Raw genomic sequence first — 24727 nt, forward strand, 5'->3', positions numbered from 1 at the left:
GTATGATTCGGATCTCGGATCAGATCTCGGTTTCATAAATTTCGGTTCGGTTCTTCGAATCCAGACCCATTTTACCAGGATTAGTGGCAATCAGAATGGGCTGCTTGTCTCCATTTTAAACAAAGCTACAAAAGGAATAAATAAGGCCGGGGATTTATGATATTATGCTGCTTACAACCGGAATAAATATCATGTAAAAATGTCTGGAAGATCTGTACAACAATAACTAACAAGCATATAAAAATTCTATTTCAACTGGCGTCTGAAGGCTAGCCAGTACTCTGATTTTGCTACAATTTTAACCGCATTCCTGGTAGCTACACTCAAATAAAGTTGGAAGGTTTCTTTTTTGGGGTTAATAGTTAATACTTTGTAACATTTTGCACCCCATCCAAAATAAGAGAACTGATTTCTAGTATGCAATTGCAAACTGATGGTTCTTCCGAAATCAAGTTCAAAAGGAGACATGCTATGCTTTAAAATGAATAAAGCGTCGAGTTACAAGACATCTTTCGTGTGCTCCGACTTCATGTACTTATGCTCAGATCTCAGTGCCTAAGCCTTGCATGCGATGCAGTATTTGACCACTGATTCACCCACAACCACAAGACCAGTTTCATTTTGTTGTTACGCCATTTTCCTTCCAAAGTCCAGATGAGCATGCCTGGTGCATTTTACTCCTTCCCCATTTTCTCATCTAAATTGCTACCAGGGGCTATACTGCTATTATTGTCAACTCCAGGTACCTCAGTTACGGTATTCCCATTTAGACTTTCAGCACGCATCTCTCCCTCTTCCGATGATTGGTGTTCTACAACTGTAGGTTCTTCAGATTTATATTCAGCTGGCACATCCTCCTCATGGGACCCATTTTGCAATGCAGGTGTATCGGTATCCATCATATCACCTGAGGATGTTGAGTTCTGCAGGCCGTTTTGTCCAGATCCCGTCATTGCTACATTTTCTGAATAAGCTGGAAAGCTCATCATTCGTGCCTGGAAAAAAGAAGTTTTAGTTGACTATAACTTGAACAAGTAAAAATACCTATAAATTTCTCCAAAAACAATCTACATGAAATTAGACTTGATGAATTTACAAAGATGTGTATACCTCAAATTTTTCATATTATATTAAGTGGTTTAATGTGAATAAATGTAAAATTGAATCTAAATAAAAAAGATAGCACAATCAAATCAATAAGGTTTTAATAATCCGTTGCATAGTGTGTGTGTGTGTGTGTGTATAATATTAACTACAAATTATGCTTGGTTACAATATTAACTAATAAATAAATATATATAACAATGTCACAAATTAACTTCATTTCTCAATACTTGTTAAAACGCACAACACAGCAGGAGGATATATTTACAAATTAGCATAATATGACATGATAGGTTGTTCCGTACTAACTAGATCAAGGCATTAAGATTTGACCACTATCCTGTAGTTGCAGAATTCAACCACCAAAAGATATTACTTAAAAGCTAAAGCATGGGAATGCTGGAGCCTGGACATCTTTACAGGTCAAGAAGAAAGAGCAACCGGTCTTGGGCTATATTTGGCTGGAGGTAAGTATAGTACTGGAGTAACGACTTTAGAGAAAGTTTTTTTATTTATTGTGAAAAATGCATGTCCCCCGTGGAAGAATTGACAATTTCAGTCAAATTATTAGTGAAGCCTATCTTCAGGATGAGCTCCCATTCAATAATGTGTAAAGTGTTTGAAGAGAAACAGTAATAACAAATTAACAGAAATTTCAAATAAAGATATAATACTTCATAAAATATTGCTAGCATTAAGAAGGTCCCAAACATTCTTTTCCTATATCCCTATGCAAAGTTAAAATACAAATCTAGATTGCAAATTTATACACTAAACTTACCTGATACACTTGATCCATTTTGTAGTTGACAATACTAGCCATCTCTTCAACCCCACTGACAAGTTGGCCTTGTCCAGTGTCCTCCACATGACGATTGGTAAATGGTGTAACTTCATTCAAATTTAAAACAAGCAGATCTGGTCTCTGAAGCAGAAGTCTAAATGTAGGTTGCAGTTCGTAACATTGTTCAAACAGAGATCGTCGACCAAAAACATATAGCCCCAGACGTGCACGAGACATAGCAACAATCAATCTTCTAACATCACGAAGGTGACCCACAAAGCGAGTGCGGACCAGCGAAAGCAGAATAAAATCATTTTGTTGACCTTGAAATTTATCAACAGTTGTAACCTATAAAAAAATGAGAAGCTCATTTACATTCATATGGAAGGAAAGAGAAAATGTGCCAGCAAATCAGAACACAATATTAAGTACAGCATAAACTACAGGGCTAAGGTAAAAATTCCATCAGTGAACATGGGAGTGAGAGGAAAACCATGATTTAAGTACAACCATTATCTACCATTGGACATCTCAAACCGGGAACAATGATTATATACACGATAATTCACTAATCATCTCAAAATAAAGCACAAACAATTTTCACTGTATTTAGTAAAACTTATATCTTCAAAATTGTTCTGAGCAAATTTTTCCTTAATATGATAGACAGGTAAAGTACTTTGTGCTTATTGGTTAAAAAAGAAACTACGAATTTACAACACTTATATTACTGAGTACTGACTAATCCAATACTTGCCTAATTTACGTTTATAGTCAAACTTACTTTGTGTGGTGGGCCAATGAAATCGTATGGTACACATCGTCTGCTAATGACATCACGAATTAGAAGCTTTTGCCCATTATAAGTTGTCAAGATTGAAATCTTGTTCGCGGGGTATCCCAATAAGCGCATGTATATATAGACACTGACAAGATATTCAGCCTCTCCTTCGTTTTGATAAAACCACGGAGAAGGAGCACTCTCACCTCTCCCATGGTAATCAGGCACATCTACTAACTGATAATCAAACGAAAATCCAGCATTTGCTCTATGAAAAATTTCGTTCTCCTTCACATTTGGAAGATCACCCAGATCCCTATACCTCCAGTTGTAGAGTCGAGCTAAACTTGGCCTAGCTCTACCTTGTGCATTGAGCTCTATATATGGTATACCCAGCCGAACAAACCTTGTGAATAGACTCTGATCCATGTGACTGTACTTTTGGAAAGCCATATTCTTCACAACCGGAGGTAACTGGTGATGGTCACCAATCAAAATACAGCGCTTTAGTCGAGCATATCCATCTTCCTGTCTCTGAAGCAACATTGGAATAAAAGTTTCAATCTCCAAAATTTGAGCACTTTCTTCCATTAGTAGATTATCGTACTTGAATCCCAGCTGAAGAAAATCTTTCCGCTTCAGAGCCGCATGAGTGCAAGTCATTGCTACAATTTTTGCCTGTTTGGTCATCAAGTAATTTGCCCGATCAGCTGTAGACTTGAGCAACTCAAATGCCCTACACTCTTCAAGCTCTTGGAACATAGTTTTAAGATGACGAAAGCACCCTTTAGCTGCACGCATGTCTTTTTCAAAAGACTGGGAAGTAAAAATTGGCTTAGGACTGTTCGTAAAGAACTCTTTGAAGGGGAAAAAATCATGAACAGCATTGGGTTTCACTTTATTCTCAGGCTTAGCACATGCAGCCAGGAACTGTTCCCAACGAGAATACACATGAAGCAACCAGAAGTATCCGGCTGTTTCACATGTATAACCAACATCCTCGGGCAGTTGCAGAGATTTCGCAAGCCTCTCTACTTCAGCAAGTAATTCTAACCGTCTAACGAGCATTGCATTGACCCGGCCTTGGCGACTGAAGTCAAGATCTGTAGCTAATTCCTGTTCACCTTGACCAAGACGTAGAAGATAGCGAGCAGGCACGTCCCTCTGTCATATGAATATCATATGCTTTGTCAAATGAAACTACAAGATATTAAAGCAGCATAATACTTTTAGGAAATATAATACTCAGGCACTTGCAAGTAAAGGGGAAAACAGACATATATAATGCTCAAACTAGATGGCAAGTTGCAGAAATTTAAATCAAACCTGCATTATCTTCTCAAAGAGATCATTCAACGCTTGATTTGAATGAGTAATTATCAATGTTCTTTGTGAAGGACAGTTGTGATAAAGGACATTCAAGATCTGCACAGCAGTATCAGTCTTTCCAGTACCAGGTGGACCAACGACCATAGTTAGCCCGGGCTGAATACCTGATATGATAGCTCCAATCTACAAACCCAGGATAGAGGAATATATAAAAGCTATAATTTAATTTATAGACCAAAAGAAAAGAACATGTCTCCAAGAGTATTTAATACATAAAAGCATATAAATAATTGAAAAATCTTGTGGAAGATAAAAAGCCCATGATCAAACACCTAATCACTGAAATTACACATAAGAAATTAAAATTAATTTTCGAAAAAAAATAAGCATCACTCCTCGAGATTTTTTCAATTTGTCGCCTAGGTCAGCCTCTGAAGGATCTGGAACTGGGTGACAGAGGAGTGCAAAAAGACAACCAGTTTAAGGGACTGATTACATAACTCGAATGAGTAAGGTCAGTGCATTTTAGTTTAGAGCAAAGGGGAGGCTAGGTTATGTTTTCTTAATGAAAATTGGCAGGGGAGTGTGTAGTTTGTTTAAATGCTCATCTTTCTTGTCGAGTATAACAACCAAAACTATTACCCAGTAAATTTACATGATCCAATCATTCCTCATTGTGAAATTAAAGCATATACGGAGAAGGAAAAGATAATTTCTTCTAAATACAAGCAGGATCTCATAAAAATATCAAAAAGGGAAAAAAGATTATATGAGAGAGGGGTTGTATAATTAAAAGCATCCATTAATGACAAAATCAGAAAACAAGACATGAGTTATGTAGATAATAGAGGTCATACTATGAAAGGCAGTTATAACACATATTGTACTAGATATCAAGGAAAAAAATATAAAAATGAAAAAGAGTGACAAAATAAAAAAAAGGATTATATCGGAAACATCCATTAGTATGAAGTGGGACAAGCCAGAACCTATATAACATTAAAGGATATATCAATATATCATGCAAGGAATATCATACATAGATTATACACCACTATAAGTGGGAAGCGATTAAAACCTGTGTCGGGGTGAATCTAACTGAGTTCTGCTTTGGCTGATCTTGGGGATATGGACCTGGATCAGGAGGGATATAAGCCTCAACAATCAGTGTATCTTTCTCAGAACCATTGTCTGCGTTGTCAACAGCGTCGACTGATGCTACAGCAGACTTCTCATTTCCAGGAAGAGCATGAACATTGCCTTTTAGATTTCTAGGAAGTTTGATACGAAAGGGAGGCCTTGGTAAAGAGTTCTCTGTGCCATCTGTGTTCAAAAAAGAAACCTGCAGAGAAGTTATAAACAGTGATTACAAGATATTATTTCGGAACACTAAAGTACAAGCAGTCAAAACACCAACAGAAGTAAACATACCTGATAATCTGGAAAACACTGTAAAACATGATCAGCGTCAAGGAAAGTATCTTTAAAATCTACTGTATCCAGAAGATCGGGCATATTAGTCCACTGTGCTGCAGACGGATTCCCGTAACCCAAAAATATATCATGCAACCAGTCAGGAACAATACAGGTTTCATTCATCAGATCTCTTATTGATTCTAAAATTGCTTTAAAATTGTTTTCCTTGGGCTTTCTCCTCATCAATACATTAAATGTACCGTAAACGTCATCTCCGCCTTTTTCTGCAATATCAGTAACATCCATATGATATTGTGCCGTATCAAGAGCAACAGTTACAGTTCTCAGTTCTCCTTTTGGAGGCTTCCATTCATCTCGTTTGATTCGACCAGTGAAATCATTCATAAGAGTTCCCTCCTCGTCACGCATCTCAATAACTTCACACCCACGTACATACTGAAGACCAAGCTTTTGTGGTACGGTGGCACTTTCTGCCTCTTCAGCACTTAACGGCTCAAACAACGGGCGAATAGAAAGTAAGAATAAAACATCGTGCTCTTTCAGTGAATTCCACTCTGATCTTACTTGTGCCTTGTAACTGGATATGCTGAAAGTAACTTCTGCTGTCACGGATGATGGTTTGACTTCTCCAATTTTTGGTTGCTTTACAGACCGGATCTTAAAATCTTTTATCGGCACTCCCATTCTTGACCAACCACGAAAAGCAGTTTCTCCTTCATTATTGACATAGGCAAGTAAGTGCGGTACTGCCTCTTGGATGTCCTCTCGGATTTCATATGTTGATTCGAGACGAAAGAGGTTGAAATTTCTAAGAAGGTAATCATGAAGGGTTAAAAATTGCAGATTAAGCTTTGGAAGTGCCAGACATCCTTCCCCAGAGTAATTGATGCTTGGTACAAGGCTTTCATCCCACATTATCTGTTCATTTGGGTAAAGCGGTAGAGCATTTATTGCTTCTTTCTGAGATTGCTTTTTTTCAAAATAAGATACCATCACTTCAATAAGAAATTCTTCCCTTTCTGACCACGGATCATTCTTTGACACCAGTTTAAGCTAACAAAAAAAAAGAGATGTTAGCCAACAAATATACATTCAAGAAAAGAAATAATATATGAAGTGATTGCAACCCCAACATAAGCTTTTAATAAATTTACTCAATAATCTTGCAAATGACAGAATTTTAAGTGCCTGCTTGATCAGTTCAATGCACCAGCACAATTAATCTACACCTCCAGTCCACTACATGAGTTTCTATAATTATTATAAGTGCTGTAAATATTTTACTATAAGAAGTTAATGAATCTAGAACGGCAAATTTTCAATGCATAGATATACTGAGGTGGAGTATTTCTATAATAAGCCATAAAGACAGATAATCCGGGGCGCAACTAAAAGAAAAGGATGGAGTTGATGTATGCACGAAGGAAGTGTACTAAAGACACGGTTATCTGAACAAGTGAGCATGCATGTGGCATCAGCATGATATCTTATACCCGTTCAAATTATATAATATCAGATTTGCATCCAACAAAGACAGGAATATGAGACATGATAGAAGCAAATCTTGACTCTTAGATGCCAAGACTGTTCGATATCAGGATTAGCTTATGTGTCATATACATTTGTCAACAGAAAGTCATAAATTCATTCGAAATCACCAACTCACTGTATATGATATATAAATAGTCTATTATCTGACTAACCTTACTACAGACTAGATCTCTAAGCTCTTGTTCGGTAAGTTTAGAAAGCTTATTTGAAAGATCGGCACGCCTATGAATTGATCCGACATTTGCCAGTGCAAGTTCTCGCAGCTGCGTGCAGGAAAATAAGATTGTGATTTATTGACCACATAACTTTCTCAAATTTCAGATAGCAAATATACATTGGAAGAGAAAGTTAACCTTTGGAACTTTCTTAAATGCTAAAAGTTGAAAAGAGTGAACTCGTTCATAATGAGTCTGAAGCACCTCATCATCAGTCATCTGCCTCCCTGAACGGTCATCAATCTCAAAGTTCTCGTAATACTGTAGCAAGTCAACCAATTGCGAAAAGAGCTTCCCTTTTTCATGTTTGTACAGATAACTTAAATGACATTTGGCAACTACTGCTACATCAGCAACCAAAGGCCTAAAGAATCTGCAACAACAAAAATGTAAAGCCGTTCGCACAATCTTGTAGACTTTGCAGTTATCAAGCACTTGCATGAAATTCGTAGCAGGCTCAATCATAGATATTATAGTTCAGACTTGCAAAACCCAGTTGGGGTGCCTGTGTGTGTTTGTGCATTAATAAAGGGCTCTTTCAAATAAATAGAAATTCTAGATCATTATACATCCACGATCCAACATATTTCATGGATTCAGATAAATCTAGTGCCTTGAACTTTCCACGGAAGTACTTGTAAATAAATGTCGAATTGGCGCTCATTGATATTTGGAGGAAGTAGGGCACTCCTCCATATACTTCTAGTAATGATAACTAAACGATAATCTAATTTATAAATCCATAAAAAAATGTCTTGTCACAAAACTTTAGCTCTAAAGATCTTATACTTCGCTTTTAAGACCTTATGAAATATACATGGTAAAGTCAATTAAATACAATCCACAGATATAACTAAAGGTTGTCCTTCAAAACTAAGAGAACTATTCTAAGATTGATATAAATATGTAAATAGCATTTTGAATTTTTGAGATTATGGTGCTGCAATTCTTTCACATGCAACATGTATTTATACAGCAAGCTCAATATAACCGACAGATATAAACTAGATATATGGAAAATCTTTAATATTTACAAACTCGTCTAAATTTATAATTTAAGTACTACAAGTATTATCAAAACATTTATATATTTATAAACTTGTAATGGAACTCTTTAGAAAGTAAATTTACTATATATATTCTATTGAATCGCTATACTAGTATACTGTATCAGTTAAAATAGATATAGAATCCAATCAGACATTTTACTATAATATAAAAAAACTGACAATCAACACAAACATACCTCCTCGTCGGCAGCTGGCTCAGGAGGTCGATAAGAAATTCTACAAATCTCTCACAATACAAGATGGACGATTCATGAACTTGTCCAGATTCATCAACAACCTCACGATCAAGTACCTGTAGTAAGATGCAAGATGAGATCTTTTCAATACATACAATTGAGTTGCGTATTAAAAAGCAGACTACTTAAAAAATCGAGTTGCATATTCAGAAACCAGACTGCTTAAAAAACACACCTCTAGAAACTCTTCAACAATACTCCTCAAGAATTTTACTTCCAGAACAGTCGACAGATCAAACGAATTGTCTCGTTTTTGAGCCTCCTTGGCTTTTTTAGCTACCTTTTTCCATTTCTTAATCAGATCTGGATTAAGGCACAGCTCAATCTACAGCGGAAGGCAGAAGCAATATAAACAACCTACAAATACTGTTCAAAGGAATGGGGTAGCATGAAAACAGAAGAAAAATTAATGACAATAAAATTACCTGAAAACGGCCATATGATAGACTATGCCAACACTGCAAACTTGTTAATCTTAGAAACGTTTTGCTCACCACCTCATCTTCCAAGCTCTATCAACCAAAATATCATAAGATCAATAAAAGATCATATACAAATTGTAATTCCAACAAATTAATCAAAACATAGCTATTATATTAAACATTGTTTTCGTACCTGGAAGGCATTAATCATGAAAAGGAGGTAATTAGTCTTTTCAGCGATACTCAAGCTTCTTCCCTACAATCATATTCAAGATCTCAGATATCATAATTATAAATACATTATGTGCTAGTCAAAAATAGTGCAAGTCTAGGGGTGCAAAGATGATATGAACATGGGCTTGTCTGCGTAAATCCCTTACAAGTTAGAACTGATTTATAAGTTACAATTATCTTATTTGGTCCATTTGTGTAAGAAGTATGTACATTATAAGACAAATTTTGTAAGCATACTTCTGTTACATTAAAGTTTTTAAACTGACTTGAAAAATTAACCTTATCCTCTCTAAATGTAACTTCGAGTATTAACAGAATATTTTTTCACTTCTTAGAGAAAGTCCAACAGACTTTTAAGTCATTCCTTATATATAATAAGGAAAACTAGCTCTTAGTAGTTTAGGACATGGATAAGTAACATTATCTCCAACAATGTTCCTCATACTCAATCCTTATTTAATATTATATTACTGAAAATGCTCATCTCAAACTAAAATAACATAAAAAGAGAGAAAAAAATTGGGTCCATATTATATTATAAAATATAGGTTAAGACATCCCTTAAAAGAGGGAATGAGTTCTTAAAACTAAAGAGTGGAACTAAAATATTAGTGGTTTAAGTAGCCACTAAGACATTGTTGGAGCACAAATTTTTCTCCAATTCGTTAAATTTTGATTTAAGAGCAAGAATAGCTAGTCTATTGGACTTGCTTTTAGGAGTTACTCCCTCCGTCCCGTTGATTAGTATACATGGGAGATGTGGCACGGAGGTTAAGAAAAAATGTATCTGGTGGGAAATATTTAACATATAAAGTAAGTGTGGTGGAATAAAGTAGTTAATGTAAGTGGGTATAGTTATTTATTATATTATAAAACTTTCCTATTTTTGAAACATATACAATTGCGAGGGACGCCCCAAAAAGGAAACCGTATAGAATTGAACGGGACAGAGGGAGTACATTATAAGCAAGAAAAATACTTCTACTTCACGTCATAATAGAACTGCAAGTAACATGTGACTATTCTTAAGGTAAGCCAAATGGGTAATAAAAATCTGCAGAGCTTGATCTTTGAAGGACTGGCTACCCAAATACCGGATTATAATCCTTCTAGTGACAGCTATGGAAAGTGCAAACCAGCGGGCATGTATATAAATATAATGATGGAACGAATGTGGTAAGGATAAAACTACTAGGCATAATATATATTCGGTGTTAACCTGCTTAGAAGGACACTAAATTCAAGAATGTCACACGTCACAACTTATAAGCATTTTATACTTGTGCATTATTCATATGCTACAGATCACCTCTACAGTACATGATGTCTCAGTTTTAATGTAGGACTGCCACGTCATGTTTCTAAGTTTATCCTTCTCCAGAACTGACATTGCAGGCCTCCTTAGTTGTTACATGGATAAAATCAGTACATCAAGTATTGATAAATAAATTGAAATATGTTGACTTTGACACCATCCCTCAAAATTCTTTCAAGGGGATCAGGGACCTGTTTGAAATATATCACGTATTTGGTCTATATGCACAAAAGTATTAGCTATCTTGCATATCTTGTATGAGTCTCTACAAGGGAGATTGGACTCTGTAACAAACAATTTAGATTCACAAATGGCAAAACTGCTCATGGAACAAACCATGATGCAATCGGAAAAAGTAAAACCAAAGATAATATAAGGACAAGAGAGTATGGTCATATAAGTATCTAAACGCGTTAATCAGGACAAAGGACATCTTACTGGGGCTCAAAGATGATTAGCCATTTAACATCACATCTCAAATTTTCATTGAGATGTCAAATTTGACAATATTAGACATTTTTTTATTTTTTGCAATGAAGTAATGAACTGTAACTAATTATGTTGAGAGAGAGGATATAGCAAGATACAAATAATACACTGGATACTAATCACCCAAGTACTGTAATCTTACCTCCTTCAAATGCAGAACCTTCTCGAGAAATGAGTTGAATAGATCTTTATTATCGTAAAAGCACATCCAAGCAGCAACATTCTCCCGAAACTGCCAATTTTACAAAATCCGGAAGATGAATGGTTAGTTGCATGCTAAAATCATGATATAAGTATCTAAAAACATGACATATACAGAACCCTTCTCAATAAACAGCCTCACATGTTCTTATTATAAACCCCCCCCCAAAAAAAAAACAGCCTTTTACTGGTAAGTATCATTCACCAGACCATCTTAGATAAGATCCCTCTTGGGCTTATTACATAGAGTATAGTAAACATTGTACCAGCATACTTGGATTTGGAAAAAAACAAAGCTGAACATGTACTATTTGGCTGTATAATATTGGTTTTCATCTGATAATAACAGCAATATCACCTCATACAACCTGCAATATATACCTATCCCTTGAGTGCAGAGTTTTTGTATCATAACTACTACAAATTTCACTGTTGTCTCCCAAGTCTCAACAATCTGTGCGGATTTTTGGTATCATAATTCAAGTTTTAAGGTGTATACTAACATCGTGTGTGTATAAACACACATAATTACATAACCATGTAAATTAGTATTCTTAACTTCATTTCATTATTAATTATTAATTCTAAACTCAAACTCATTAAATGACTACTTAAGCAACTTTCCTAATATCATCATCTAAATCAATTGCTGATACTTATAACTTTAAGGCACATAGGTTCAATTGCTTTTTTTAGTGCAACTATCTCCACTCACCATATAAGTTACATAAATCTCTCTCTCTCTCCCTCTCTCCCTATCTCTCTCATATCCTTATCTTCAATCTCTAATTACACTAACAAATTTTCATCTCATTCAACATTCTACTCTCCGCAACCAATCATACACTTTATAACATCATGACGAGCATACAATTCACTACACGCAAAACACATAACTTAACAAACAAATAAAAAGCAACTCAAGACAACAAACTCAACAGCACGAAACCGAAAACTACCTTCTCATTAATCATAAGAATCATCGACATAACATGCTCGAAACTCGCCGTCTCGGGATCGAAATTCGGCCACAAATAATTCTCCAAATACTGACTCACTTCCAAAATCATAACTCGCTGTAACGGCACCGTTTTCCTCCCACTCTTCACCAACAACTCAGTATGATAAATCTCCTTAACAAGCTCTTCACTAAACTCCTTCAAATTTCTACCCTCACTTTTCGCCCAATTCTCCTCGGCGATTTTAGTCAGCTTATCTCTTTGAATCTCGAGAAGAGTGATTGAACTCGGTACATTAGTACCAGGCTTTGACTCAGTGAGTGGATACTCGGCGACTCGGTGGCGCTTGAAATCGAGAGTTCCGGTTCCGTACACTTTCGTCATTGGGAATTTGGAACCCTAGAAATTGAAAGTTAGGGTTTTAGATTTCGAAGTACGGAGCTGAGATGAGCTTAATAGCGCTCGATACAGATATATGCAAAAATATAAACTTTTATATTTTTATAATATAACTAGAGTAAAAACCCAGCCTGTATACATGTGCATACATGTGTGTGTATATAGGTAATATGTTCAAATAAAAATAAAGTTTAAAATGAAAACTAGAAAATAACTTAAAAAATTTACATTATGCTTCTTTTATTTTTAAAATTTACATTATGCCCCTAGTTCATACAAAAAATTTTCAATTTTATATTTTATTCACTGCCATGTCAACAAAGACCACTGTCACGTCAGCAAAGAGCCACTGTCATGTCCCGAAAAATTATATTACAAACAAAAAATCATCACATCTGAAAAATAAAAAATCACAATCGAAAAATAAATATCATCATATCCTGCCACCGAAATACAAAAAATCACCAACATGAAACAAAAATCAACACATTCAGCCATTATTTCTGGCCACCAAATGTGGTCATCAGCTCCATTCATTAATTCCGACCACCAACATTATAATAAAAATCGCCATATTTTAAAAAATACGCCAATTTGGAATGAAATTCGGCATAGTAAAATTAGCATCGCCCCGTATCGTCATCACCAACATGTTTTCACCAACACAATTATTAGAAATCATTTTTATGTACACAATAAAATCTGCATAGGGTGGAGTTTTTATTAATAATAGATCTAAACTTTATTTTGGATCTGGTTTGGTAAAAGAGAGAAAAGAGATGAACAAATTCGTAATCGGCGAGGCGGCGGGGCGGAGGTGATGGGGGTAAGGGAGGGGTAGTGGATAGATTGGAAGTTTGAGTGGGCTAAGGAGATGAAAGGAGACGGCAAATTTAAGTGATAAGTAGGGGGAGCAGGGGTGTGGTAGAGAGAGAGAGAGAGAGAGATCTGGTGCTCGAAATTGGTGCGGCAGCGGTGGGGCTTGGTTTGCGGTGGAAGGGGGTGGGAGAAGGTTGTGCCGCGACGGAGGAAGGAGGCGAGGGGATGAGGTGCAGGTTGGGGGAGATGGATCTGGTGGTGTTGGGTTGGGGGGATGAATGAAATGTGTAAGGGTGGGGATCGATCTCGCTTGATGGTTGGTGCCCCTCTCGATGATTGATTGTTGACTCAACATTTATTTCGTGCTTGAGTTGGAGGCTCTGTCGGGGACTTCCACGAAATGAAAACGGGCGGCATCGTCACTCCCCGTTACCTATTCCATCCTAAAGGCGTCCGGAGACAGTCCGAGCTCAAAATAGGACCTCAGAGCCTCTCCTAGCTTCTTTCTTTTTGAACCGGACTTTTGACGGGCCAGCCCTTTTTTATGTTTATGCACCGCTTTACCCTGAAAGGAAAATGAGCTTTGCTCCTCTGGGTGCTAGGCGCTCCCGCGGGCTGTGACCGTTCAATAAATGTAGCGGAAGCTCGACTCAAATAAGGTAAACGGGGAAATAATTTCAGAAAGAAAGCAACTCATCCCTCACAACCTTCACCATCACTCCCCATCATAAAAGGGGATGGAGATCGTTTATATGAAGGAAAGCGGATCTCCAAAGAACCCCAACTATAATCAGTACAATTGCTCGAACTCTCGAGATGCGAAGAATAGCGTAAATAAAGACTCTGTCGCTGAAGTAAGCGACTGCGAATGGACTACTGAAACCTAAGATAGCTATCACCTCAGCGGAGTCTGGTCTTCTTATCGAGATGAGCATGAGCGGCCAAGCCCTGCAATGAGATCATTCGCCCTAAGCCTTGCTTATTCTCCGACAATCTGCTCTACCTCGAAGGGGTTATGAAACCATTGTATGAAGTCGATTCTGATCATATGAAATGAAGCTTTGGTTACTTTCCACCTTTGGGGTAGGAGGTTGTTAGGACGAAAACATGCGCTAATATTCACGCAAGTATATGCGTTCACAAGTAATATAGAATTCTTTCTAGTTTGTTCCCACAGAGACTGGTTTAGGTTAACTTCAATTAATGCACTTTATGCAACGATGGTATGGTTATTATTCAATGCTAAGACAAATAACAATTTGAAATTATTTATAACTAAGATATTAACTAACAAAAAATTAACTAAGAGAACTGAGGTTGATTTACTATATGAGACAAACATGGGATTCTAACTTCATTACTACTTCATTCAAAGTCATTATTCTTAACCTTAGCATGCAATGGTGATGACAACTAATCAGACAACACGAAACTAGTAAACGCCAACTTTCGTTGTACGATTATCCTACTACCAGATATCCACAAAAGAGATAGAAGCTGAATAAACACTAAGTATGTTGAGACCCTATATGTCTATAGAATTTGACAACATAAAGGTTTAATGCACAAGTTACTAATCGTGATTACAGAGGGCAAGTAAGATGCTTAAAATTACCTACGAATCATGCACAACAAATACATGAACCTATGCTAGCATGGCAAGTTCCAAACCCCTATATTCACTGTCGCTTCAATACAGATTAACACGCTATCTTATAAGTTCGCGACGCTCATAAGACGAATAAGCACAACCAATACTAGGATATCATACAATCACCACACACTAAGATATCGAAACAAATTAACTATTGAAATCCATAAGTAAATTCTTTAGAACTCCACGATAACGATTAGTTCATAACCGAACGCATCATCATCGTGGGTTCCGATGAAGCATGGTATAATAAACCAGGTCTTTATAAAACTGAATAAATAATAAAAAACACAAACAACTCGAGTATAAAACATCAATTCAAGCCTTAATGAAGCATTCTAAGTGGATATAAATGCCACTTAACAGAGGTGTATATTTGTGTATAATATTTGGGTACCGAAATTGTAATTATTTACAAAAATACCATTAATTTCTGCCAATAATTTTTAATAAAATTTGGTATGTTTTCTCAATATTTATTGATTAATTTTTATTTTTTAGTGATTTTGGGTTGTAGTTGGTGATTCGTTATATATTGACGATCTGTAGATGGTAGTGTTGGTGGTGATGCGATAGTGATTGTGTGGTGGTGTTGTATGGGATAGTAGTGATGTTGCTTCGTTGATGTTTACGATGATAGTGGTGGTACACGCATATAATCAGGTGATTTTTGTTATGAATTTGGTGATCGGAGTTATGAATTGAAGCAGTGGCTAGATCTGGTGGCCGAAAACTATGGTAGGATGTGGTGATTTTTACTGTTCGTTGGTGATTTTTAGTGTGCAGGTGGTGATATTACATTTTCAGGTGGTGATTTTTGATTTGACAGTGGTGATTTTATGTTTGACAATGATTATTTTCTGGTGGTCGCCGGAGTTGGTGGTGGCCGGAAATGGTGGACGCCGGAAGTGATGGTGGTTAATAGGGGGTTGAAGCAGATAAAAGATAATAAAATATTAAAATTAAATATTAAATATCAAATGAATGGTGAAGATCAAATTGATGTATTTAAATGAATATATAGGATTAGATCGCATATCTCACAATAATGGGGTTCTCATTGGAGTAAGACCCATAATTAATAATAATAATCTAGTAATTTTAATAAGTTTTTATGATTAAAACAATCTACTAATTCTTATTATATAAAAAAACACTAATAATAGCTCAATTTTTTAACATCAAATCATATTAAAATTGATTTTTAATAAAACTATATAGCACATGTGGTAGAGACTTGAAGTTTGTAAGTAGGAGGCGTGGGGTTTGATTCCTATTGAATATAAAAATAGTACTTAATTTTAACAATAATTTTGTAAGAATGACATTTTATAATTTTTCAATATAAAAGGGTAAAATCATAATTTTACAGCCATTAAAATGACTATTTTTACCCCGTGTTGCCATTTAATGTATAGTAGTAATAGTAATAGATAATAGATAGAAGCCACCATTTTATTCACTCAAAATTTAAAGTTAAAAAAAATAATTTGATAAAAAAGGAGAATGTACCTTATCAAATAAGAATTTCAAAGTGAACTAAAAAATTATGTAGCACATTTGGTAGAGACATGAAATTTGTAAGTAGGAGGTGTGGGGTTTGACTCCGAATGAATCCAAAAATAGTACTTAATTTTAACAATAATTTTATAAAAATGGCATTTTTATATTTTTTCAATATAAAAGGGTAAAATCATAATTTCACAACCATTAAAATGGCTCTTTTTACCCTTGTGTTGCCATTTAATATATAGTAGCTAGCGTAAAAGCCCGTGCGAGGCACGGGCCTGTATTTATATGGAAATATTATCTCGAATGAATTTATGTCTATAAGAAATTAATTTTTAAATACAGTAAATGATTATTTTAACTCTATTTTATATCCATACATCAATTACGTAATAATGAATAATATATTCTTATAAGTTTAATTACATTTCATAAAAAATTAAATAAATAAATATGCAATGAAAATGAGATGACATAAAAGTCATCACTGTATTTTCTTTTTTTTTCCTTTTCGAACATATAGACAACTTAAGTGCTGAAAACTTATTTTTGTCGTAAAGTTCGATTCTCGCTCACCCCCGATAATTTTGATATTGGATACTTAGTTTAAGATAGATAAACCTAATTACTAAAAAAAATTCAAACTATACTATTATAACAAAAATACTTGTAGTTTTTTTATAGGGATATGTATTGGGTCATTTCGGGATCCGGAAGTGATATCCGATCCCCAAACCCACCCTACACCCCGAACGGAGATTTTATTCCTTTCCAGTCTTCACCCGAATGGGAAATCCTACGAGAATTCTTGTTAGGTCCACTAGGTTAATACAGAGGGGGTGAATGTATTATCGTTCATTTTTCAAATAAATTCGCAGCGGATAAAGACACTATAAAAAACAAACACAAACACAGGAGCTTCGGGGGATTGATCTTATATTATTAAGAAAAATCTCTGAGTGGGTTGCTTACAAACTTTGTTACAAACGTAAACAAAGCAACAATAACTCTACACACTACAAAAGATAACTTATCAAATGTGTGTATCGCTATCACTCTAAAAAGCAATATAACCTATCAGATACAAGCTATCAATACAAGGCTTTAATTCTTTTGAGTGTTCCTATGTAAGACTAGAATTCTGTACAAAATTTAGCAGCACTTCACTTGGCAAATTGATGATTTGATAGAACGAATCTCCAAAGAGCGAGAGCAATGCTACTGTTTCTGATTGTGATTGATTATTCAATTCACTGTTGAACTGATAGATATAGGTAGGTGAATAGACTGGGAGACGTGGCAAGCTCTCATCCTAGTAAATAGATCTGAACATGTGCAGTAGTCGAAATCCACAAGTCGAATTAGAGTTGCCTTGAATTACTGGAAGTCGAATCATGTTCCAAGAGGAGAGTTGACTAGAATTTCTACTCAAACACTCTACTAGTCAATTTTTACTCAAGGAAATCGACTAGTAGCTTTCAAGTTACTCCACAAGTCGATTTTCTAGAAGTTGAATAGTGCAGAAGTTGATTTCCATTGCCAAGGGAATTTTGACTTAGTTTCTACAGACAACTCCACACTAGTCGATTTTCTTGAAGTCCAAAATCGACTAGTAGATTCCATAAGTCGATTTTGCTTGAATCTTGCCTTAGAAACATTTCTAATTTGCACAATTCGACTAGTAGCTATAGAAATCGACTAGTAGCTTGCTAGGATTTGCCAGAAGTCGATTTTCAACTTCTAGTAGTCGATTTTTATAATTTCTTTGCCTTAGAAACTTTTCCATCCTTAGACAAATCTTCCTCCTTGCTATGCACTTCCATTTGGTTGTCCTGCAACTCATAGAAGTTGACTTGAATTCTATTTGAGCTTGTAATTAAACTCTTTTACATTCTTAAACTTGATCTATGCAATCCCTGAGTCATACCACTTCATGTCTTCCTGTCTTCTGAGCTTCGTCTTCAATCTTCGAACAGTTTTCTTGAATACGAATCTCACTTGACAGTCTTTCGAATGATAGAACTTAGTTTCCTTTCACGGATCACTGACGCCTAGTGCAATGGTCTGGTTCACAAACGACTAGTTCCGCTCTCAGGCCTTCGTACTATAGACTATACAAATCACTGTCAAGTCTTCTACCATATCAAATCAGCTTCACTGAAACCCTTATGACCTTCACACCAATCCAGATTGCTACTTTGAATATCTTCAACCTTATTCCTTCGATGAATGAACATATTAATGAACTTCCTTCGAACTTCTGTTGATGACTTCTTCACTGTAGCTTTCCAAATCATTGTGTATATGTCAAGTCTTCTATCTTCGTACTGGTTTCAATGGATATAGGATTATTTGCAAGTCCTGTCTATGTTGAGTTATCATCCCCTGCATTGTTGTCATAGATGAATCTATCTTTAATCTTCAACTCCTTCTATATCCAATAATCTCCCCCTATTTGGCTATTAAACATGACAGTCAAATTTATACTAGAGAAGTATCAATTTGGAGGATAACTCAACTAACCATAACCAAAAATCTTCAATCAGCTTTCAACATTGATGTCCTGGACTTGGAAATAATACTATCTTATATCTTCTACACTCATACTCATTCAGCTCCAGCAGAGAATAACATCTTCTCTCCCTTTAGTAGAAATGCAAAAGATACGTCTTCAAAATCTCCATATTTCTCCCCCTTAGATAATCAACATGAGTAGGCAGGAAAAATATCTTAGGTGACCTATCCAGTCTTCTTCTAAGTTGAATAAGGTTGCTCCCCCTTAGTTAAATAAGGATATCCACCAGTTTTTTGTTCCACATTTCTCCCCCTTTGTCCAATACTGGGAAAAATGTTTTTGTGTTATGTCATATGTATTCTCCCCCTTAGTTGAGTAATCCTTCAAATGTAGACTACAGAAACTAAATCTCCCACCAAGTACAATTCAGAGAGAAAAGAAGTTCCAGGATTCTCAACTCAAGAAAAGAACTACCCTTATATCACCAAAAATTCCCTTCCAGCTTCCTTATATCTCTCAAGAAACAGAATTCCATAACTAGAACAGGAGAGAACCTCATACAGAAAAAGTCTTCAACCCCAGATCATCACAGCATTCTTGAGAATATTACAAATAAAACCAATCTAGAATAAGAACATGTGCTACAAATTTCCTCACAGTGCAAGTGTGTGATTTCTGTTTAGTGTCCTCACAGTGTGTTTCACTCCACTCTACACTCAAGTATTTGAACTCATCCTCACAAGTGTTTCACTCCACTTAGAGCTCCAGAAGTCCAACAATGAATGTACCTGCAAGAAAATCCTTTTCATAGAAAAGTTGCCTTCCATCTTCAAGGATGAAAACTCTCAGTCAAGAGATTTAGAAATATTCCTTCTGAGAGGGGAAATTAGGATTCTATAAAGTGGCAGAATTCCTGATATCCCTCAACTTGTATGAAGAAGCATACCTTATAAACTCGCCAGTTGATATCTGAGTCCTCATTTACAAGTTTCTATTTTGACTTCGTCAAAATCATATCGAGATTTGAATTCTGGGAAGATAACCAATGATCAATGATATGCCATTAGGGATCAATGATTTCTTCTTATGTCACTTAGACATGAATCAGAGATAATGGTCTTAGGATAAACCAGAGTACCAGAATCTCATCAGAGTTAGAATCCATATGGATCTCAGATTTAATCAAAATTAAATCTCAAGTTCTATCAGTGACCTTGAGATGGTTTGATAAACTTGCTCCGTCAAAACCTTCCTTGTGTGTGAAACTCACACGTGCATTGAAATATTTGAGGTAAGGTAGTGACTCTCATTCAGATGCCCTGGCTGACAGGCAAATTTTCAATAGAAATACAACCTGTTGAGAGAATGCTTCTAGTAGCAGTTTCAGTGCCTTTTTCAGCTTTACATTCTTTTGAGAGAATATAAATGGGCTTTACAGTTGTCTCAGGATTTGAATACTCCACTACTTTGTGAGAGACAGAGTTGTACGGTTGACCTTTCCTTCCTTATGTGGTGCTGCTTGGAACTATCTCCCTCACTCAACTCAACTCCAATTATCAAGGTTCAGAATGCAACTGATCATGTGGTTTTCATGTATCAGAGCAAAAGCTTTGGATAAATTCTGTTTGAGGAGTGTTTGGTTCTATGACTTTGGTCAGAACCTATTGGTTTGATAGGCTCATAGTCAGCTTCCTAAGCCACTGGGGGCAGTTATAAGTTTCAGAATACTAGGACTGGGCCTTAGGAATAAACCATAAAGTTTCAGAATGCTTAAGGATCAAGGAATGATACCTTAGAAGTAACCACAGAGAACACATGACATAATCTACTACCAGAGATCATTCAGTGTGTGATTGTGTGGTGTTTCAATTTGAAGTACATTCTGAAAGATTGGTCATACCTGAACTTTACCTTAGCTGCTTTCTGTGCTTGGATATTCAACGCAAGACTTAAGTAGCAACAGAGTTAGTAGCAATGGTAAATAGCATCATGTATTGATTTAGAATTGAGTAAGTAGAATAATTCTTTTTAGAGAATATATCAGAGCCACATGGATGAAACATGTGATAAAGATGGAAGATATAATCTACTCATTTTAGTTCTAAACCAATATAAAAGGTTATCTAGCATATAGCAATCATATTTTTCAAGTATTTTGTCAAGTATGTACACATGCATAAATATTTTATGTATCAGAGCAAGAGCGTGCATACATACAGGTCAAATAGACATTATGATTTTAAAACAATTAAACACAATTCATGCTAGGAATAAATTTATCTGAGATAGAGTGTTAGGTCCAATACAGAAAAGGGGTACTAACCTATCTCAAGTATATACAAAGCTCCAGATAAACTAACTCAATTACCACATAATATGTAACATATAAGATCATGGTAATCAATTAGCATCAAAATCTCAAATCCAATTATCACTAAGCATACAAACGTACAAAATATGTGATAATCAATTTGCTTCAATCCATGGATAATGAATATAGGTAAATAAACTTTACAAGGCCTTAAAGCATCATCATAGGATTTGTAAAATTTATCCCAATCAAATTACATAATATGTTAACTTCCATTTTTAAGTGGACAAGTTTAACATGCCAAGTTCACTAACCAACTTGCTAAAAGTAGCTTCATCAAGTGGCTTAGTGAAAATGTCTGCAATTTGATCAGCTGTGGGAACAAAAATTAGTTCCACAGTACCATTCACTATGTGCTCTCTAATGAAATGATATTTTATATCAATATGTTTGGTCCTCGAGTGCTGAACATGATTGTTTGAGATTGCTATGGCACTTGTGTTGTCGCAGTAGATAGGAATATGATTCAACTCAAGTCCATAGTCTCGGAGTTGGCTTCTCATCCATAGAATTTGAGAACAACAACTTCCAGCAGCAATATACTCAGCCTCAGCAGTAGATGTAGAAACCGAATGCTGCTTCTTGTTAAACCAAGAAACCAATCTTCTTCCAAGAAACTGACAGCTTCCTGAAGTACTCTTCCGATCAATCTTACAACCAGCATAGTCAGAATCCGTATAGCCAATGAGATCAAAGCCCGTGTCTTTAGGATACCGGATACCCAGATTCGGTGTACCCTTCAAATACCTAAAGATCCTCTTGACAGCTATCAGATGTGACTCTTTCGGATCAGCTTGGAACCTCGCACACAAGCATGTTGCAAACATTATATCTGGATGACTTGCAGTCAAGTAGAGAAGAGATCCAATCATGCCTATATAGTGAGTGATGTCCACCTTTTTACCAGACTCATCTTGATCAAGTTTTGTGGCAGTTGTCATAGGAGTCTTGACAGGTGTTGAATCTTCCATCTGATATTTCTTCAGAAGATCCCTGATATACTTCGTTTGACAAATGAAGATACCAACTGGCTTCTGGCTTACTTGAAGTCCAAGGAAGAAATTCAACTCACCCATCATGCTCATCTCATACATACTCTGCATAAGTTTAGCAAACCTTGCACAAAGTGCATCATTCGTAGACCCAAATATAATATCATCAACATAAACTTGCACAAGTATGGTATCATTTTTATGCTTTTTATGAAATAGAGTCTTATCTATGACACCTCTAGCGAAACCATTCTCAAGTAGAAATTCAGAGAGAGTGTTATACCATGTTCTAGGCGCTTGCTTTAGACCATAAAGAGCCTTGAAGAGAAGATACACAAAATCTTCAAACTCAGGGTCTGTGAAACCAGGAGGTTGCTCCACATAGACCTCTTCTTCAAGCTCACCATTCAGAAAAGCACTTTTCACATCCATCTGATAAACCTTGAAGTTTGAATGTGCAGCAAATGCTAAGAACATTCTGATGGCTTCAAGTCTAGCCACTGGTGCAAAGGTCTCAACATAGCCAATGCCTTCTTCTTGAAAATAACCCTTAGCAGCCAGTCTCGCCTTGTTCCTTGTTACAATTCCATCTTCATCCAGCTTGTTCCTGAATACCCACTTAGTGCCAATAACAGATTTATCTTTTGGTCTGGGTACAAGCTTCCACACTTTCTGTCTTTCAAATTGATTGAGCTCATCTTTCATAGAAATCTCCCAATCAGGATCTCCAAGAGCTTCATCTACTATCTATGGTTCCATTTGAGAAAGAAACCCAAAAAATAGACATTAATTAGCAGTAGCTCTTCTCATCTGAACTCTTGCTCCAGCATCACCAATAATGAGATCTTCAGGATGAGATCTACTCCACTTTACAGCTCTAGGCAGATTTGCCCTTGATGATTAAGCTTGATTAACATTATGTTGAGTTCGACTAGCAGATCCTCTTTATTGTTCTTCTCCCCCTGAGTTGCTGCCATCTTGATCTGTAGAATCTGACACTTGAGGACTGGTTCCGGAAACTGTCTCACTATGCACAATTGTGTTACCACTGTTGCCATTCATATCTGAACCATCTCCACCATTTTCATCAGAATCTGAATCACCATTATGATTATTGTGATGATCATCTCCATTGCTATCTTTATTTGGAACAAACTCATGTTCGTCTTCATCATCAGAAAGATCTTCCACACTTAAGTGATCATTAATATCTTCCTTCTGAATACTCGGGAGCTTGGTGTCATCAAAAGTTACATTAAGGCTTTCCACAACTTTGTTGTCATCAATCACAAACACCCTGTATGCCTTAGACTCCAATGAATAGCCTAGGAAAATACCTTCTTCAGCTTTGGCATCAAATTTACCAAGATGCTCATCGCCCGTTAGCACGTAGCATTTTCCTCCAAACACATGAAAGTAACTCACGGATGGTTTCTTGTTGGACATTAACTCATATGGTGTCTTTTCAAACATCTTGTTGATCAGGGTTTGATTCTGAGTATAACACGCAGTGCTAACAGCTTCAGCCCATAAATACGTAGGAAGATTGGCTTCATTCAACATTGTCCTTGCAGCCTCAACCAACGTACGATTATTTCTTTCTACCACTCCATTCTATTGAGGAGTCCTTGGTGCTGAATATTGTCTCGAGATGCCTTTCTCCACATAAAAATCATTCAACTTTGCATTTCTGAATTCTGTGCCATTATCTGATCTTATGCATCTTACAGGCACGCCAGCTTCTAACTTAATCTTGTTGATGTGATCAATGATCATTTCAGCTGCTTCATCCTTTGAATGTAAGAATAACACCCGCGTGTATCTGGAATAGTCATCAAAAATCACTAAGCAATATTTCTTTCTCGACGTAGACATTACATTGACTTGTCCGAACAAATTCATATGCAGAAGTTGTAAGGGCTCAGCAATGTCAGAAACTGTCTTCTTCTTATGTGATGCTCTCTTTGACTTTCCCTTCTCACATGCTTCACAAAGTCCTTCAGGACAAAATTCCATCTCGGACAGACCTCTCACGAATTCCCTCTTAACCAAAGAATTCATGGTCTTGAAGTTTAAGTGGGAGAGCTTCTTATGCCATAACCAACTGTCGTCTGGAGAAGCTTTACTATAGAAGCACAGAACTTGACCATCTCCAGCAGAATTCCAGTTAGCTACAAACAAATCACCTTTTCTCACTCCATTGAGAGTAAGCTTCTCATTCTTCTGATTAGAGATCAAACACCTCTCCTTCTTGAACAAAACTTCACAGCCTTTATCACAGAATTGGCTTATGCTGAGGAGATTATGCATCAAACCTTCAACCAGAGAAATATCTTCAATG

At 36.1% G+C, this 24727-nt stretch overlaps 1 protein-coding gene across 1 annotated transcript; it reads right to left on the reverse strand.

Moving 5' to 3' along the window:
* Window positions 1-133: 133 nt before the first annotated feature.
* On the reverse strand, window positions 134-12610 carry LOC141672873 (uncharacterized). Its single transcript, XM_074479561.1, has 14 exons — window positions 12128-12610; window positions 11110-11199; window positions 9123-9185; window positions 8933-9019; window positions 8683-8832; window positions 8448-8563; window positions 7340-7574; window positions 7139-7249; window positions 5430-6488; window positions 5077-5340; window positions 3996-4181; window positions 2673-3833; window positions 1886-2236; window positions 134-995 (listed from the first exon to the last, which is right to left on the reverse strand). The coding sequence occupies exons 1-14, from the start codon at window positions 12509-12511 to the stop codon at window positions 675-677; spliced, it is 4578 nt and encodes a 1525-aa protein (XP_074335662.1). The 5' UTR covers window positions 12512-12610; the 3' UTR covers window positions 134-674.
* Window positions 12611-24727: the final 12117 nt, after the last annotated feature.

This window comes from Apium graveolens, chromosome 7 (genome assembly GCF_009905375.1).
Source record: "Apium graveolens cultivar Ventura chromosome 7, ASM990537v1, whole genome shotgun sequence".
In the NCBI taxonomy this organism is placed as follows: domain Eukaryota; kingdom Viridiplantae; phylum Streptophyta; class Magnoliopsida; order Apiales; family Apiaceae; genus Apium; species Apium graveolens.

Excerpts from the sequence above, each read along its gene's own strand:
- LOC141672873 (XM_074479561.1), bottom strand. The coding sequence starts at position 12,511 with ATGACGAAAGTGTACGGAACCGGAACTCTCGATTTCAAGCGCCACCGA. Across the intron at positions 9,020-9,122 it reads TCATGATTAATGCCTTCCAG|AGCTTGGAAGATGAGGTGGT; the intron begins GTACGAAAACAA and ends TTTGGTTGATAG. Across the intron at positions 8,564-8,682 it reads TTGTTGAAGAGTTTCTAGAG|GTACTTGATCGTGAGGTTGT; the intron begins GTGTGTTTTTTA and ends ATCTTACTACAG.